Source organism: Hyla sarda, chromosome 2 (assembly GCF_029499605.1).
Source record: "Hyla sarda isolate aHylSar1 chromosome 2, aHylSar1.hap1, whole genome shotgun sequence".
NCBI classification, from domain to species: domain Eukaryota; kingdom Metazoa; phylum Chordata; class Amphibia; order Anura; family Hylidae; genus Hyla; species Hyla sarda.
In genome coordinates this window covers 404,086,572-404,106,912 of record NC_079190.1, presented here as the reverse complement: position 1 = coordinate 404,106,912, position 20,341 = coordinate 404,086,572, and the positions used below count along the sequence as shown (strand labels likewise).

Below are 20,341 nucleotides of genomic sequence, written 5' to 3'. Positions count from 1 at the left end.
ACCCTCAACATACGATGGTTTCAACAAACGATGGTTCATTTGGAACGGATCACCATTGTATGTTGAGGGACCACTCTACTGGGTGTCGTATGGTTCCTTTGTAGCCTGACTCTCCGTCAGTTTGAAAATTATTTAGTTTAAAAGCATAAATTTGAAATATGCTTACTGATAATATCATTCAGATGCATTTTAATGCTAGTGAACTAATATGTGACTACTCTGAGATCCAAAGTAGGTCAAAGACAACTACTGATCTGGCCATTACTGGTTTTATATACCATTTTGTTGACAATATATTCATGGGGTTTTCCAACAATTGACATCTATCACTGAGCCACAGGATATCTGAACAATAGGGGTTCGACTAGAACAGAGGTCTGGAGTGTCATTACTCTTAAATACATGAAAGCAATGAGAAAGAGATTGCAAGTGCTGGTGATGGACATTGCACCCTGCTGCTCAATTCAGCGGGGCATTACGCTGATAGAAACAAAACCAAGTTCTGCACTTAGTGTCATAGACTTTGAATGGATCAGTACTGTACATGCTTGTCTCTCCTTTTAATGTTTTTTTTCATTTTGTTTTATTTATTATTTTTGCCCTTTTGCTTGTCGTCCTTTTTTCAGCTATAAGCTTAATTAAAATAAGGCTCAAAAGACAGTGTGTGACCATAGCCTAAGTAAACCAAAACAAAAACCTATAAACAAAAGACTTTGTATGACATGGATGAGAATAAGGAAAATATTTACACGCTTTTTAAAATGGTATATTAATTTTATGGGCTATTATCTATTTTCTATGGGTAAAGTTAATATGCAGGTTTTTTTTGTTTTTGTTTTTTTTTACAAGGTACTAATATATTAATGAGGAAATTAGTTGAAATAAAGCCTAAAATAAATTTGGCCTGAAATGATATTTTGCCAGACTTGATTGCTGGCACAAAGAATAGCCAGCTGCAGAGGTCTGGCAAAGGATTCTTGGCTGAAAAAATATTGATATTGGGCAATTTTCATGCAACCTTGAAACACACTTCAAAGATGAAAAAAGCCCAGTGAAGAGATACATTTTTGCATTAATGTGTCCTTCTTCGTTTGTGCAAACAGGAGTTGAGATGAGATGAAAACATTCCATTTTGATTATACTTTTATTTAGCAAAATAAGATTAATGAAAGATGATCAGAAAACCTGTTTCATGTAGCGGTCATGTAAAAACTTTGAACATTAAAGTGTATCAGTAAGCCACCATGCCAGAGCCTATTGCATATGCACAGCAAATACCTGCCAGTCTACACGCGGGGAGAACGGAAAAATAGTCTGTCTGCTTCTGAAACTGTAGAATAGATATCCTGACACAGATTATGCTGACTCTGTATAATAGGCCGGGCTTTGTAGCTTGCAACTGAATGGTTACCAAAGTCAGTAGAACAGTTGTCATTACTTTGATTATAACACAAAGAGTCTTAGAGTTAAATTAACATTGATTATTTATTACTGATATTAGTTGATTAGTTGTAGTGGAGTTTAATATATTATAATTTTGATTATATTATTATCATTATTATTATTATTATTAGTAGTAGTAGTAGTAGTAGTAATAGTAGTTATTATTATTATTAATAATATTATCTATATATATATAGAACTCAACGTGTGTATGTATATATGTATGTATGTATGTATGTATGTGTGTATGTTCCAGCATCACGTCCAAACGGCTAAATATATTAACATGAAACTCGCCACACATGTTACTGATATGTCAACAACAAACATAGGATAGGTGATTTAACCCTTACTCCCCCCCATTTGCCAGGGGCGGGGTTTATGTTTAAAGTCCTATACAAGTCAATAGGAAATATATGTTACGGCATAACTTCCAAACAGCTGGAGATATTTTGATAATACTTGGTCACATGTTACTCATATGTCCACTTAAAATATAGGATAGTTAATTTAACCCTTAACTACCCCCATTTGTGAGGGTCAGGGTTTTTGTTTAAAGTCCCATGCAAATCAATGGGAAATGTATGTTCCCACATAACTTCCGTACAGCTGGAGATATTTCAATAACTGCTACACATATTACGGGTCGGGATAGGAGGTCGGGATTGGAGGACGGGATAGGAGGACGGAATAGGAGGACTGGATAGGAGGTCGGGATAGGAGGTCGGGATAGGAGGACGGGATAGGAGGTCGGGATAGGAGGTCGGGATATGAGGTGGAGATAGGAGGACGGGATAGGAGGTCGAGATATGAGGACGGTATAGGAGGACGGGATAGGAGATGGGATAGGAGGTCGGGATAGGAGGTCGGGATATGAGGTGGAGATAGGAGGACGGGATAGGAGGTCGAGATATGAGGACGGTATAGGAGGACGGGATAGGAGGACGGGATAGGAGGGCGGGATAGGAGGGCGGGATAGGAGGATGGGATAGATGTATGAATAGGAGGACGGGATAGGAGGACGGGAATGGAGGACGGGAAAGGAGGTCGAGATACGAGGACGGGAAAGGAGGACGGGAAAGGAGGTTGAGATAGGAGGACAGGAAAGGAGGACGGGAAAGGAGGACGGGAAAGGAGGTCGAGATATGAGGACGGGAAAAGAGGATGGGATAGGAGGATGGGATAGGAGGACAGGATATGATGACGGGATAGGAGGTCGGGATACGACAACAATAGATGAGGACGGGATATGAAGTCAAAAGCTTCCTCCTTTCTTTATTTTCCTCCCCAACAAGGATTAGGAAGGAAAAACCGGGCAACACCGGGTACTCAGCTAGTCTATCTATATATATAAAACTCAATGTGTGTGTGTGTGTGTGTATGTTCCACAATCACGTCCAAATGGCTAAAGATATTAACATGAAACTTGGCACACATGTTACTTATATGTCATCAACAAACATAGGTTAGGTAATTTAACCCTTACTCACCCCCATTTGCCAGGGTCGTTTTTTTTCTTAAAGTCCCATACAAGTCTATGGGAAATATATGTTCCAGCATAACTTTCAAATGGCTGGAGATATTTCGATAATACTTGGTCACATGTTACTTATATGTCCACTTAAAATATAGGATAGTTAATTTAACCCTTAACTACTCCCATTTGTGAGGGTCGGGGTTTTCGTTTAAAGTCCCATGCAAATCAATGGGAAATGTAGGTTCCCACATAACTTCTGTACGGCTGGAGATATTTCAATACCTGGTACACATATTACGGGTTGGGATTCGGGAGAGGATATGAGGTCGGGATGGTAGGTAGGGATAGGAGGTCGAGATGGGAGTTTGAGATAGGAGGACGAGATATGAGCACGGGATAGGAGGTCAGGATAGGAGGTCGAGATAGGAGGTCAAGATAGGAGGTTGAGATATGAGGACGGGATACGAGGATGGGATAGGAGGTAGAGATAGGAGGACAGGATAGGAGGACGGGATAGGAGGTCGGATAGGAGGTCGGGATAGGAGGTCGAGATAGGAGGGTGGAATAGGAGGTCGCGATAGGAGGTCGAGATAGGAGGTTGAGATAGGAGGACGGGATAGGAGGACGGCATTGGAGGTAGGGATAGGAGTTCAGGATAGGAGGTCAAGATAGAAGGTCAAGATAGGAGGACGGGATATGAGGACGGGATAGGAGGACAGGATAGGAAGTCGGCATAGGAGGTCAAGATAGGAGGTCAAGATAGAAGGACGGGATAGGAGGATGGGATAAGAAGTCAGAATAGGTGGTCGAGATAGGAGGTCGAGATAGGAGGACGGGATAGGAGGACGGGATAGAAGGACGGGATAGGAGGTCGGAATAGGAGGTTGGGATATGAGGACAAGATGAGGACAAAAATATATGAGAGCGGGATATGAAGTCAAAAGCTTCCTCTGTTGATTTTCCTCCACAACAAAGATTAGGAAGGAAAAACCGGGCAATGCCGGGTACTCAGCTAGTTATATTATAATTATTATTATTAAAGTTTAATGTTATCAACATTGTTACTATGTGTAGGTAGTGTTTATTGCTGTTTCTGTATAATACCACTGTCACGATTCGGCTTACAGGTTGTGGATCCACTGTGTCAGCGAGGGATTGGTGTGGACCGTGCCGGTGGACCGGTTCTAAGTGGCTACTGGTGTTCACCAGAGCCCGCCGCAAAGCGGGATGGTCTTGCTGTGGCGGTAGCAACCAGGTCGTATCCACTAGCAACGGCTCAACCTCGCTGACTGCTGAGAAGGCGTGGGACAGAAGGACTAGGCAGAGGCAAGGTCAGACGTAGCAGAAGGTCGGGGCAGGCGGCAAGGTTCGTAGTCAATATGGATAGCAGGAGATCAGGTAACACAAGCTTGGACAACACTAAACGCTTTCACTGGCACAAGGCAACAAGATCCGGCAAGGGAGTGCAGGGGAAGTGAGGTGATAGCAGGTGGAAGCTAATTAAGCTAATTGGGCCAGGCACCAATCATTGGTGCACTGGCCCTTTAAATCTCAGAGAGCTGGCGCGCGCGCCCTAGAGAGCGGAGCCGCGCGCGCCAGCACATGACAGCCGGGGACCGGGACGGGTAAGTGACTTGGGATGCGATTCGCGAGCGGGCGCGTCCCGCTATGTGAATCGCATCCCCGCCGGCAATGTCAGTGCAGCGCTCCCGGTCAGCGGGTCTGACCGGGGCGCTGCAGGGAGAGAGACGCCGTGAGCGCTCCGGGGAGGAGCAGGGACCCGGAGCGCTCGGCGTAACAACCACTACTTCAATACTACTATTACTACTACTACTACAATTATTGCCACTGCTGATAATAATTATTGATATTATAATTATTATTAATGTTATTGTTATTTTATTGCATATGTATTTTATGTATGTTATTACTTACTAGCTTATATTACACATTGAAATATTTATGTACTGCAGTATATCTTGCATCCTGATTATGTTATTTTACTAAAGGGGTTGCCTATCATCACACTGTATTATATTTTTACAAAAAAACATTACTTGCCTGGTATATCACTGTTGGAATATGAACATATGTCGGGTCCAACCACCGCTTTCTGGTTCTGTCTTGACACAGTAGCTAAAAATCCTGGCCAGTGCATTACAGGCTAAGGTGGGACACTTCTGTGGCCAGTGAGTAGCTGAGCAGTCATTTCCAGCCATGTGTCCATCCAGTAGGTCCCTAGCTGTCACAACTAACCAATAAAACCTTATGATCGAACATTGAGGGAAAAGGGAAGCAACAGAATGACTGAAATTAAAGTTATCTCAGGTCATCCTTTTTTAAACTATCACGTATTCACAGCAATGTCTATGTAATATAACATACCACAATAAAGAACATGCTAAATTGGCTGGGATTTACTCTCACAAGTTAAAGGACAAGTCCCATGCCAATAAGTACAGAAAAACATATGTTTAGATTGCGGGGGGTCCGAGCGCTCTGGCCCCCCCGCAATCGTCTGTATGGAGCCCCGACTCTCTCAAAGAGTGGCACGTCACGGCCCCCTACCAAAGTGGGAGGGGGTCGTGATGCACTACTCTGTGGAAGAGACGGCGCTCCGTACAGACGATCGCGGGGAGGGGGGGAGGGGGTTACAGCGCTCTGACCCCACACAATCTAAAACTTATCCCCTATCCTGCGGAAAAGTGATAAATTTTCTGTACTTATCGGCATTGGGACTTGTCTTTTACGTTTGTTTCTGTGGTGGTTCTCATTTGAAACTCTATGGGGGTGAATTAGCTATCTTTTTGTACATGTTTTTATTTTTTGTTTTCAGCCTAAAAAGTGGGTGTGGTTATTAGGGGGTTGTCCAGGGATAGAAAAGAAGAAATTATTTATTTTAAAAACAGCACCACCTCTGTCCTCAGGTTGTGGGTTCTAGAGAAAGGGAGGAAGGCGCCTCATGTGCGGGATCAGTAGATCTTGCAGGTGGGGGTAGAGGACGGTAATTCCCAAGCCGCTTACCAAAGTTGGTTGTGCGCCCACACACAACAAGGTTAAGAGCAGAAGAGATATGGAAGAAGGTCCACTGCAGCCCTCCTGGGTAAGAGTAAAATCAAAACCGAATGACCAGGGAGTCAGGAGTTTGTCTGGCGCAGAGAGGAACCATCAGGCAGCCAAGTAAAATCAATGGATTTATTAGATGCAACGCGTTTCGCTGCGCATGCGCAGCTTCATCATCCCTGATGAAGCTGCACATGCGCAGCGAAACGCGTTGCATCTAATAAATCCATTGATTTTACTTGGCTGCCTGATGGTTCCTCTCTGCGCCAGACAAACTCCTGACTCCCTGGTCATTCGGTTGTGATTTTACTCAGGTTGTGGGTGGTATTGTAGCTCAGTTCCATTGAGGTAAATGGAGCCAAGTTGTTATACCGCACACACCCTGATGACAGGGGTGGTGCTATTTAAAAAAAATAAAAATAACTCTGTGTTTCTATCCTTGGATTACAGCCTAAGTGTTATGTTTTTTAAGAGACAATTATTAAATGAGAGTTTTTAAGAAGCCTCTACATTTTTGCACAACTTTAGTTAAATAGGTGGAGTACTGATGTATAAACCACACCACAAAAAAGTACATTAAAAAGCAATGTGAAAGTTCAAGCTCAAATAAAAGGGGTGAAAAAATTGTCTATGATGGAGCAACCTATTTAAAATTATGTATGTTCCTGAATGTTGTGATAATGAGGTTAATACGCGTAAGTTTACACTTTGGTTATGATATACGTTTTTAATGTATTTATGGACATTTACTTCTTCACCTTTCATAGGCATTCCTACCTATCTGTCATGTGTTCATTTATGACAAATTTTTGTATCCTCCGCTTTACCAAGGTCAGAAGTCAAATATACTGCCATTTTGAATTAATTCTCCAGGTTTATGTTCTGTTTATTTATTTAAGTGATCTTAAATGATGCTGCTATTGACAGATCTATCTCTTATTTAAAGATGTCATATTAGAGCTGAAGAAAACATCAATACAACCTATAACGTCACTCCCATAGTTATTAAAATATTGATGAAGAATTGCTTCACAGTTCTAACAAGATATGTGCTGTTTGAGCACACATTGAATCACATGGTAAAGGAAATTAGCTACACAATTCTGGGTCATCTCATAAAGAATGCCATAGTCATTGTCAGAAGCAACAACAATGAATTTTTGAGGGCATTTCAGACTTTCACTGTAAACATATTGTACATAACCATGGAAACAATCTATGAGAAAAAGTAGTTAGTTCAATTACTATGGAAACAGAACTAAAGCACACACAAGTTTCTTATTATTGCTTCATAGATTCTGTTCTATATAATACATATGTATCATTGATTGATTCTTTGCATTATTATTGATATTATTATTATTATTACTATTGTTATAATTATTATTATTATTATTATTATTATTATTACACAAGGACATCAACCACTAAGGCTGGGTTCACATATGTCCAGCATCCGGCATAGGTGAACTCAGCCTAAATCTCGACGCAACTGATGCCACAACTGATGACAACTTGACAACTTGTCATCAGTTGTATGGTATGCGGTGTCCATTGTTTCTGGGCAATGGACAGGGGAACGCAGCAAGCTGCGTTCCCCTGTCCGGTGCCCTCCGGCATGTCCAACCATCCGGCGTCAAAATTGAGACGCTGGATGATTGTGAACTGTCCCATTCAAATGAATGGGATCAGTTCTAGCATCAGTTTCCCTCCGGTGCACGCCGGAGGGAAACTGTGCCGGACGACTGATATATGTGAACCCAGCCTTATTATCCATTATTCTCCATGCTTAAAGGTAAAGGAAATGGATTTAAAGCAAGTGCTAGCTAAATACAGTGGGGCAAAAAAGTATTTAGTCAGCCACCGATTGTGCAAGTTCTCCCACTTAAAAAGATGGGAGGGGCCTGTAATTTTCATCATAGGTATACCTCAACTATGAGAGACATGATGGGGAAAAAATCCATTAAATCATATTGTCTGATTTTTAAAGAAATTATTTGAAAATTAGGGTGGAAAATAAGTATTTGAACACCTACAAACAAACAAGATTTCTGTCTCTCACAGACCTGTTACTTCTTCTTTAAGAGTCTCCTCTGTCCTCCACTCATTACCTGTATTAATGGCACCTGTTTGAACTTGTTATCAGTATAAAAGACACCAGTCCACAACCTCAAACAGTCACACTCCAAACTCCACTATGGCCAAGACCAAAGAGCTGTCGAAGGACACCAGAAACAAATTTGTAGACTTGCACCATGCTGGGAAGACTGAATCTGCAATAAGCAAGCAGCTTGGTGTGAAGAAATCAACTGTGGGAGCAAGAAAATGGAAGACGTACAAGACCACTGATAATCTCCCTCGATCTGGGGCTCAATGGAAGATCTCACCCTGTGGTGTCAAAATGATCACAAGAATGGTGAGAAAAAAAACCAGAACCACATGGGGGACCTAGTGAATGACACAGTGAATGATAAAGAGAGCTGGGACCAAAGTAACAAAGGCTACAATCAGTAACACACTACAGTGCCAGGGACTCATAGAGTGCCAGAGGTGTCCCCCTACTTAAGCCAGTACATGTCCGGGCCCATCTGAAATTTGCTAGAGAGCATTTGGATGATCCAGAACAGTATTCGGAGAACGTCATATGGTCAGATGAAACCAAGGTAGAACTTTTTGGTAAAAACTCAACTCGTCATGTTTGGAGGAGAAAGAACAAACATAATTACAGGATGGGCACCACAATCATAGGCGGGTGCAGTCAGTGGTTAAGCAGAGACTATACTGAAAGGAGGAAGAAGTAACCACTATAGAAGACGCACACTAGAAATCATAAGGCAGCAACACCAAAATTTAAAACCACTTAAAAACACATACATAAATCAGGTGGAGGGCTATAGCCCTACAAAAACACCTAAGGCCCCCTGCCAGACCAACAATGGTCCCTGGTGGGTGTCCCAACACACAGGGAGGGGGAAACCTGTATCCGTACGGGCAGTAAAAAGATTAACAATATATCAGAAAATGAACTGAGAATACACAAGAGCCCAATAGTACGAAACAAGGGAAAAAGAAAAATACCACTGATCACAAATATAAATGTGTGACCCAGGGATACCTCACCAGGACAGGGGACCACAGCAGCTCCACGCGTTCCGCCGCTATCTGCGGCTTCCTCCTGAGGAAGCCGCAGATAGCCCTCCACCTGATTTATGTATGTTTTTCAGTGGTTTTAAATTTTGGTGTTGCTGCCTTATGTATTAGTATCAATAAAGATGTGTATATTTTCCGTATGATTTCTGGTGTGCGTCTTCTATAGTGGTTACTTCTTCCTCCTTTCAGTGGAGGAGAAAGAATGCTGAGTTGCATCCAAAGAACACCATACCTCCTGTGAAGCATGGGGGTGGAAACATCACGATTTGGAGCTGTTTTTCTGCTAAGGGACCAGAGCAACTGATCCGTGTAAAGGAAAGAATGAATGGGACCATGTATTGTGAGATTTTGAGTGAAAATCTCCTTCCATCAGCAAGAGCATTGAAGATGAAACATGGCTGGGTCTTTCAACATGACAATAATTCCAAACACACCACCCGTGCAACAAAGGAGTGGCTTCGTAAGAAGCATTTCAAGGTCCTGCAGTGGCATAGCCAGTCTCCAGATCTCAATCCCATAGAAAACCTTTTGGAGGGAGTTAAAAGTACATGTTGCCCAGAAACAGCCCCAAAACATCACTGCTCTAGAGGAGATCTGCATGGAGGAATGGACCAAAATACCAGCAACAGTGTGTGAAAACCTTGTGAAGACTTACAGAAAACATTTGACCTCTGTCATTGCCAACAAAGGGTGTATAATAAATTATTGAGATGAACTTTTGTTATTGACCAAATACTTATTTTCCACCATAATTTTCAAATACATTCTTTAAAAATCTGACAATGTGATTTTATTGATCTTTTTTTTCTAATTATGTCTCTCATAGTTGAGGTAGAACTTGAGGGAGAACTTGAACAATTTGTGGATGACTAAATGCTTTTTTGCCCCACTGAAGATCTAAGGCTGGGTTCACATATGTCCAGTGTCTGGCATAGGTGAACTCAGCCTATATCTCGATGCAACTAATGCCACAATTGATGCCAACGTGCATCAATTGTCACCATTTGTATGGCATTGTTTATTGATGCCGAAGAGGGGAATGCAGCAAGCTGTGTTCCCCTATCCAGTGGCATCCGGTGTGTCCTACCATCTGGCATCAAAATTGAGACACTGGATGAATGGGATCAATTCTAGCATCAGTTTCCCTACGGTGCACGCCAGAAGGAAACTATGCCGGACGCTGTACATATGTGAACCCAGCCTAACTGTTACTTCATTCCTTATTTTATAACAGGGACTTTTATATATATATATATATATATATATATATATATATATATATATATATATATTTTTTTTTTTTTTTTTTTTGTGTTTTACCATTTCTATTATTGGGTTTGGTTGTGTGAAGAATGTAATAAAAACATAATTAATTTTTAAATTACATAAGGTAAACCTAAAATACAGACAATAAATGGATCTCTAGTATTGTCCACTATTTAAGGAGACATTTTATTATTAAATTTGAATATATATAATATTTTTACATACAGTAGCATTATGCATATTTCTCTGGAGAGACCATAGCATTTCTAGCTAAAATGGGAAACAAGCTGTTTTAATAATACACCTGTCACACTCAAATATATGCTGGGCCTACTTAAAACCAATAATACCATCACATTTTCACTATGACTATTAGAAGCAGCAACCCCGCTGCTTCTTTGTGAAGCGTTTTGTATATACTGTTTATCGAGAAGACAGAAATGGTAAAAGCACATTACCATCTTCTCTCCTGGGTGCCTGTGTCTGACAGCCAATCACCCAACCTGCGGCTGTACAATTCTCCATGCAGCCGCTGTTCTGGAATGCCCTTAAAGACCCTTAACAGCTGCCATAAAAACTGTGGTCAGTCATTAGGGGGATACTCATTCAGCATCTGCCTGTAACCAAGTCAAGTCTGAAGCAAACAGTACTGATCTAAACCTAGAACTTCATTCTTGCCCTCCGATTCATTTCCTAAGAAAAATAGGCTGTAAACCAATATAAAGCAGACTATACAATGTTAATGATCTGCAGAATAGTCATGGAACATTTGAATTTCTTGTGTTTTCATTGCTTTACATTTGCATTGTTCTGCTTGCAGCATTAAAGAAGGAGTCTAATAAAATTGTTTTACTATAAAGCCTGGGTTTCCTGCAAATAAATAGGACTCACCTGCCGACACTCCCCCCGGGGTCCCTGTTTCTCACTCCACTCCTCTGCAGTGATCCAATGAGCCTAGGCTTCCAATGTCATGGCCCATTGAATCCCAATGCCACCGAGGCAGGACATTGCTGTGGCCAGGAATTTTCTAACAGGCATTGTGACTAGCTAACCACGGCCGGACCAGGAAGAAGATGGCGGAGGAGGAGCAGAGCAAGATACCAGGACATTGGGGGAGCGACGGCAGGTGAGTTCTGTTTATTGTTTTATTTGCAGGCAGCCCTGGCTTTATAGTACACATTTTTTTTTTTTACATGTGACGTCTCCTTTAATACAGAGAGTAATATAAGATGTGCTCAAGATTAAGGGTCCCCTATTGTGATATCTCGTTTTGATCTATGGGTTCTGAGATTTGAGACCTAAAACAAATGAAGTATCAGAAGGTCTCAGCTAATAATGTGCCTCTAGGCTTTGACATTATGAAGAATGCAACGTATGTGTCTATAGAAAGTCTAGGCTGGGAATTTGCTTAAAATGACTCCTTCTTAAACAATATAATGTAGATCAATTGTCTTCAGATGTGCCAGAATTATCACAGTGGTTCATGCTGTTTGATAAATCTTTTATATCTGTGAAACATCCAGTCTAAGTTCAAACCAACTGTTAGTTGGCTTACTTGAGCCCAGAACTGTATGCCACAATTAAGGCAGCTTTTTTGGCACATTTACGCCAAGCCCCTTTCCCAGTAAGCCACAACTATATTTTGTTTCAAACTAAAAGTGTCTAAAAAGTTGATAAATAGGGTGCAAAATATGTAAGGATACGGTCATATATATCTGACAGTCCGACTAAGTGACTGGCCACAAATGATGTCATAACTGAATGGCAAAGAGGGGAATGAATGAAACAATTTAGACAGCTTTATTCATCTCAATTTGTTGCAGGAAAAGTCGCTAGCTGGTCCCGTGCGAATTTGCCTGGGAAATTTAATTTTCACTGTTTAATTTTTATGACCACAAATTGATCTGATTTAGATCAACTTTGTGCAGTGGTCACTATTTTATCATGTGCAACTTTTCTGCGAAAAATCACAAAAAAGTTGCACTGACCAGATATAGAAGAAATCACTGGACAATTCAACCCTGCCCTATATCACTCCATGTGACAATTGTATTAAAGGGGTACTTCAGTGGAAAACATTTTTTTTTTATCAACTGGTGCCAGAAAGTTAAACAGATTTGTAAATTACTTGTATTAAAAAATATTTACCCTTCCAGTACTTTTCAGCAGCTGTATGCTACAGAGGAAATTCTTTTCTTTTTGAATATTTTTTTTGTCTTGTCCACAGTGCTCTCTGCTGAAATTTGATGCCCATAATTAGGAACTGTCCAGAGCAGGAGAAAATCCCAATTGCAAACCTATGCTGCTCTGGACAGCTCCTGACTCGGGCATCAAGTGTCAGAAGAGAGCAATGTGGACAAGACAAAGATTAAATTAAAAAATAAAATAATTTCCTCTGTAGCATACAGCTGCTAAAAAGTACTGGAAGGGTAAAGCTTTTTAGAAGTCATTTACAAATCTGTTTAACTTTCTGGCACCAGTTGATTTAAAAAAAATGTTTTCCACCGGAGTACCCCTTTAAGGTCTGCGCGACTTTTAATACAATTGTCGCGTGGCCCACCACTGTTCTGCGACATTTAACCAGAGCAGTTCAGCGGGCATTCATCAACGTCTGTGTGTCATTTGATAAATTTGGCGCACGGACGCCACTTTCCTCGCAAAAACCAAGTTCCCTTTTGATAAATGCCCCTCAAAGTGCATCAGTTGTATGTCGATCCAGCGCCTAGTTTTTCTTCTGGAGGCCAAACAGGGGAACGCTGAAAGACCGTTCCTGAGTGAATTTGCCCTTTGGTACATTTGACATGAAAATATGACATAAACTAATGATATATTTATATTACTTTTGTTTTTACATCACTTTATAGCTGGCTTGTTCTTTGTTTGTTTGCTAGTATTTCTCCTAATACCTCCAAGAAAATATTTCAGCTTTCTTTTATAACTTTTTACTAAGATGTTATTTACTGTATATTTTTTATTTATTTTTTCTTTGTTACTTTACCCTGCTTGATACTAAATTAAAGAACGTTTGAGATGAACTGTGCCATCTACAAAACTGTTGTAAACAATTTTTTACTGTAATATATATTTTACATGATAAACACTAGCAAAGCATTTTTTAAAGTTTCATGAATTTAAATCTTATTTTGAGCTATCAACCATATCAGATGACCAATGCCACACAAGATATCCACAAATTCATATACATATATACTCATTGAAAATAGATGATATCGCTACAATTGCATATGGTGCTGTGCTGGTATTTCTAATAAAACACAATAAATATCATTATCCCAATCATTCATAAGATAATACTGTATAATGCTACCAAATCTTTCTATTTCTATGGGCTTGCTGGAGAGACCTTATGTACATTTATCATCCAGTCCATTATCATTATAATTACAGAACAAGCTTATGCCATCTATGCATGTCCTTTTCATATATTGACTTTACATTCCCAAACAAAAAAATAAATAACTTTGAATAAAAGGCTTACTATCAGGGTTTTTGTGACATTGTATCTGCTTTATGTTAGGCTAGGATTACATATATCTAGTGTTTGTCATTTTTTCCCTCTGGCGCAGTAAAGAATGCGCCGGAGGGAAACTGATGCTAGAATTGATACTATTCACTTAAATGGGACAGTTTACATCCATCCAACATCTCAATTGGGATATCGGATGGTTGGACTTGCTGAACTGGCTTGCTGCATTCCTCTGTCTGGCGTTTAGAAACAATAGACGCCGGATGCTATACAACTGATGACAACTGATGCATGTTGTCATTAGTTGTGGCATCAGTTGCATCAAGATTAAGGCTGGGTTTATGTATGCCAAACACCGGACATATGTAATCCCAGCCTAACAGGGTTATTTGGGTACCAATGGAACCCTGTTCACACACAATACATGGTAAAAATATTGCCCTTTCTGGGCAGGTTAATATAGTGTAGACTAAGGATATGTTCACATGGCGGAATGTCTGTGCAGAATTCTGCCAGAATATTCCACATGCACATTCCATTGCAGCAGAGTTCCATTCATTTCCATGGGATTCTACTGCACTGTGTACATAGTGGAATTTCTATGGCATGTCTATTCTTTCTGTGGATTTTACTCAGAATGGCATTGCTGTCTATGAGATAATATACTTCTGTGCAAATGTGCAGAAGGACAGAGAGACATTTTGCATATTTTACTACCGTGTAAACATACCCTAATAGTCATTTCAGTATCTCAGGATAAAAAGTCTTTGTGGGAAATGTTGTTAATGCAATTATTTCAGTTCAGGACAAAAGAACCACAGCATAATACAAACCCCTTATAGAGAAACATCATAAAATATGCTATGTAGCAAAGCATGATCATGAAACCTCCACATTTTTCAACATAGCCTGCTGCCCATTTGATAACTCCTTTAAAGGGTTTTCTAAGTTACAACATGAATCCCCTAGCTATAGAGGTCCATGTACTGGGGCCCCCTTTGACCTCAAGAATGTGGATCAGAGTTTTGTTTGGAAACAGAACAATGAGTCCCACAAGAGCACCGACAATCTACTTATTGTCTATGGGGTTGCCACAAAGATAGTCAAATGATGTACTTGGCTTTTTCCTCAATGACCTTATGAATTGGGACCCAAGTCTTGTTTTGAATGGGAGTGGCGAGTTACATGTGTGCACTATTCATAGAGCTGTCTCTGGAGCTTTAAGAGATAGCCTAGGACAAATATTGGCTATCTCTGGCAGCTCCATAGACAATAAATGAAGTTGCAGTGCCCATGTGCAACTCACAGTTCTATTCCCAAACAAGGCTTAAATCTCTGTTCTTAAAGGGGTACTCCGCCGCTAGACATGTTATCCCTATCCAAGCACCCATGATCTGACACTAATCACTTATCCTATCCTAAGGGATAAGTGTTTTAACTTGGAATAACCTTTTAAAGGCTGAATTTGTTTACCAAATAAACATACCCTAAAGCTTACTTATCTAAGAAAAATAGTGAGTTAAGATTTCTACCTAACTAGTAACTACTATATAGATCTAGCACTGTCACTCACTTTGTAGCTAAGAGATGGCATAAAGTTCTATACATATTATATGTAAATATGGGGTTGAGAACAGTAAAGACATGTGTCCTATGTTTCTAAAGCACATTACTGCATATTTGCATATATTACAATATTTCCTTATCCAAATGAGAACTCATATTTTCTGCTAATACAAAACTGTGTGAGTATGAAGGATACACACAGCAGGAAAACAAAGCCAGCATGGGATAATTCAAGTTAACAAATCAAAGTTTTCTAAATACTGTAAGAACACAAATCTGAGACTATACCTGCCTTCTAATGTACTGTGAATAATATAACCTCCACTAGGAAACTATTTTATTCAATTTAGAAGATTTAAATCACAAGCCAATAAATATAACCAACATATTGTTTACCATACCGTAAGCAACAATTGTATTCACCATAACATTGAAGTAACCTCACAGCCATTGGAAGCCACTGTCAATGTCTCAACCAGCTGCAAATGAGTAATACAAAAGCACTTACCAGAGCCTCTTTTGGTAACGACTTTTAAGCTTTGTGCCAGGGTAACGTAAAAGAGGAGCAAATGTGGAATAGGAGCTTTCATCTTGCAACTCCCAATAAAAGGTCTCTGAAAAAAAAGAAGAGATTTGATATAATGATAAGTATTAAATCATAGGAGTTGGCAGATACCAAATATTTTTACACCATTGCTTAAATACTGCACATATATTTATTTGTTTTCTAGACTACTGTCATGTTGTCCAGATGTAGCCATTGTTATCTTGAATGTGTTGACCCAACACAGCATGAACGTCCCTGTGCATAGTTGTCAAGGCAACGTCACTAGTCCGGGGCCGAGCCCGGAGCGGAGTAGAGGGCCTCCCGGTGAAGATGGACAGCCCGGAACGACTAACCCTCCCCACCAGACTGTCCCTGTAGCATAGATCAGCTCACCCTTCCTTCCCACCGAGGGGAGGGGAGTAGAAAACTAAAGGGGGGGGGGTCTGGATGATGACGAAGGCCCTGCAGTGGTCTTCAACCTGCGGACCTCCAGATGTTTCAAAACTACAACTCCCAGCATGCCCGGACAGCCAATGGCTGTCCGGGCATGCTGGGAGTTGTAGTTTTGAAACATCTGGAGGTCCGCAGGTTGCCGACCACTGATTGAAGGGATTGACAGGCGGTGATCATGAAGGGGAGGGGGGGGGGGGTGATGACTGGGTGATGATGACTTGGGTCTGGATGATGACAGGGAGAGGATGATGGGGGTCTGGATGATGACAGGGTGATTATGACGTGGGTCTTGATGATGACAGGGTGAGGATGATGGGGGTCTGGATGATGACAGGGTGATGATGACGGGGGTGTAAATGATGGGGGTCTGGATGATGACAGGTGGGGAAGATGTATTTCCCACCCTAGGCTTATAGTCGAGTCAATAGGTTTTCCTGGGTTTTTGGGGTGAAATTAGGGGCCTTGGCTTATATTCGGGTCGGCTTATACTCGAGTATATACGGTACTATCATATAAATAATATAGTGCACAGAGACCGACTAAAGGCTATCAGTAAACCATATGTCGTGGATAACAACCCATCTCCTATATATTGCTCACAATCTATCTCATAATGTGCCTGAAAATAACATGCATGCCTGGTTACACCAACCCAGCAGTCTGGGATCCTATGTGCACTCACCCATAGTTACTGCCAGTACGTCACCAAACCCCTACAGCCACTGTTTTGTACCTTCCTCAGGGGGCTTGAAGAGGAAGCGTGATTAGCGAAATGGCGTTGGGGTGACTCCAGGTTCAGTGGGTAAGGCTATTGGTATTGGTGACTGTTATGGAAATTTGGTGATAGTCTCTTTATTTCTGCTGCAGCAGGGGAATGGGGTTCAGTGGTGACACAGTGTGTGGGTGGAATCTCCCCTCCTTTTGTGTTCGGTACTTTGTCCCCCTCTCCATGTTTATTACCCTACTTCAATTTTTGTTCAGTCACTTATGCCATCAGTCCTTTTTCTTTTACCCTTTTTTCACAGTACAGATATGGTGTATTAGCATTTTCCTTTTGCCACCATCTTTAGCGAGCACTATGATCACATTGCTTTGTTCACATATGCTACTTTTTATGGCTTGATGAATACAGATGTGCAATATACTGTATGCTCACATGTGCTATATATCTTTCCTTTTTGCTATATATCCAATACTATGGTACTGTTCCTGTGAGTCTATTTGTGCAGTCTGACTGTTTGCTGCTATTTTAAATGATTTTCTGTGATTGGATTATGTCTAATAAAATTGTCATTCTTTTGCTATAAAGTGTCTCTTGGTTTTATTATGTAGGTTTAATAAACTATTGTTTTAGTAGTAGAAATCTTTCGATTATAGTACATAATAGCCATCAGTATGAAAGGGTTAAAATGCCATGCTTCCGACAGCATTCCTTCTAGGCTGTGCGCTTTGGAAAGGAAGGAGTTGAAACCTCATTTTAAAGGGGTACTCCGCTGGAAAACATTTTTTTTTAAATCAGCTGGTGCCAGAAAGTTAAACAGATTTGTAAATTGCTTCTATTAAAAAATCTTAATCCTTCCAGTACTTATTAGCTGGTGTATGCTCCACAGGAAGTTCTTTTCTTTTTGAATTTCCTTTCTGTCTGACCACAGTGCTCTCTACTGACACCTCTGTCCATTTTAGGAAATGTCCAGAGATGTCATCAGAGAGCACTGTGGTCAGACAGAAAGGAAATTCAAAAAGATAAGAACTTCCTGTAGAGCATATGGCAGCTGATAAGTACTGGAAGGATTAAGATTTTTATATAGAAGTAATTTACAAATCTGTTTAACTTTCTGGCACCAGTTCATTTAAAAAAAATGTTTTCCAGTGGAGTACCCCTTTAAAGCAGTGTTTCCCAAAATGCCTGCCTCCAGCTGTTGCAAAACTACAACCCCCAGCACTGCACCGGTCACACTGGTTTGGGGAAACATTATTCTAAAGAGATCCATGAATCTAATAACAGATTTACTGGCCTGCAGAGGGCAGAATCTGTAAACGTTTAATTTCTGGAGCTCATGGCCTAGAGAAAACAGTGATCTCCACACTGTTCCTATAAGAAAAAACATATGTTTTTTTTTTTTTTTTTCCCTTATGATTAGATCCAGCTCTTACTATCCTATAATTATTTTGAAGCTACTAAGCTTCCCACAAGCATTTGGATGATGATAAAATGGCAGAATTCCCAGTGCCTACCTATGAAATATGATAATTTATAATTACCGGTTCTCACTGATAGGCCTCGCGTATATTCCAGCTTATATAATTTATCTTTTGCTTTAGTTAAAATTAGAAAAGATAGAAGAATAAGAAATATGAGAGAGGAATAGCTTTATGCGGTATAATACATACAAATTAAACATGATATATAAGCCTGGGGCATCCGTGAACTCTCTGACAATGTTAAAACAGCATGTGAAAGTAACTTCTGCTTCATTCGGGGACAGTGAATGAAAGAGTATACTTTCATCTTCGTAAGATAGATCAACTGGGATGAGATTCCAATTTCCTCCCAATGGTATAAATGGTGAAAGTTTTCACAATAAGAGAGATGGCACAGAAAAGATGAAATTACAATCGGTTCAATATGTGAAGAGATCTGAAAGCATATTAAACTAAGAGGGGTTATTATGAATTATCAAGAAAAATGAGGTCATCTGAAATTTGACATTCCATAATACACCATATGTTACAGTTACTTGCCACTCAAAGTTATAAATATGGTAATATTTCTGTGGGTTGCATGAAATGTCTTCCGTTCTCAGGCAGGTAATTCAATAAATATAAATTACAGTATCTCCAGAAATCATATTTTTCATCATAGATGATTTATATCAATATCTCTGAGTTACACCCCACCGCTTTTCTCCAGCAGGAGGGCTTGACTAGAACAATGTTGACTCTGTAGGATGATAAAAATCATATGTCTTTGGCTTTTTCAATTGTTACAATTTTTTTAAATTTAAATAAAGGTTATCAAAAAAGGATTTCTCGAAAAAGCACTTATGCATATGAGTCTTTACAACATGATTGATAATTGACTATAGTGTCATTCCACCTACAGGAAAAGTCATACTAAATGATGCAAAGATGATTCATTTAGTGTCGTACCGTTACAATCTTATACATGCAGTGTGAGTCATCCTCTTAGCCGTGGGGGTTAAAAAAAAAAAACAATTGCCCTAATCTCTTATTTATATGTGAAGGTTAACTTTTACATGCAAATGCATATTACCGTATGTAACATGGATACATACAGTGGAAATATAGCTGAATCTACTGTGCTCCTGGGGTTTTGAGTCTTGACCCAGGTAAAGAAAATAAAAACCATTGGGTCAATATGTGGTTATGTAATTATCAAATATGTTTGTAATAAAAAAGGATAGTGGTTGGCAAATACTATAGCACTATTTCACTATTCCTTCTATAGCATTTATGATTGCATTGTTTTCCATGAATGCTGGTTTTCAATAGAGGTTTTCCCAATGGGATTACATTTATTGACCTTTCAACTACTTTTGATTGTTGGTGATTTAAATAGAACATATAATGACAATAAAGTTTTTATGTTAAATAAAAAATAAAAAAACAGTCAAACATGCAAGTCACCTACCCCCCTCCCCCCAGACATTATTTTTCTATGGGACTTATATTTGTTGTATATCATATCTCTAAACTGCTGTAATGTCAGCAATGACATTGCAAATAACTTCTTGGTACTGCCATTGTACCTTACCTAAGATTAGTGGTAGGAGAGTCACAAGACTCCAATGGGGCACTGTGGCAGCCAAGGGATAAGAACCCACATGCCATGTGTGAAAGAGTATTTGACCATGCCCAGAAAATGGCC

At 40.0% G+C, this 20,341-nt stretch overlaps 1 protein-coding gene across 1 annotated transcript in view; it reads right to left on the bottom strand.

Moving 5' to 3' along the window:
* The window catches only part of IL1RAPL1 (interleukin 1 receptor accessory protein like 1), a 1,525,014-nt gene that overhangs the window by 1,199,337 nt on the left and 305,336 nt on the right, over window positions 1-20,341 (bottom strand). Inside the window, exon 2 of the mRNA XM_056558792.1 lies at window positions 15,961-16,066. Within this exon, the coding sequence (XP_056414767.1) occupies window positions 15,961-16,042 (82 nt within the window). The 5' untranslated portion in view covers window positions 16,043-16,066. The remainder of the gene's footprint in view (window positions 1-15,960; window positions 16,067-20,341) is intronic.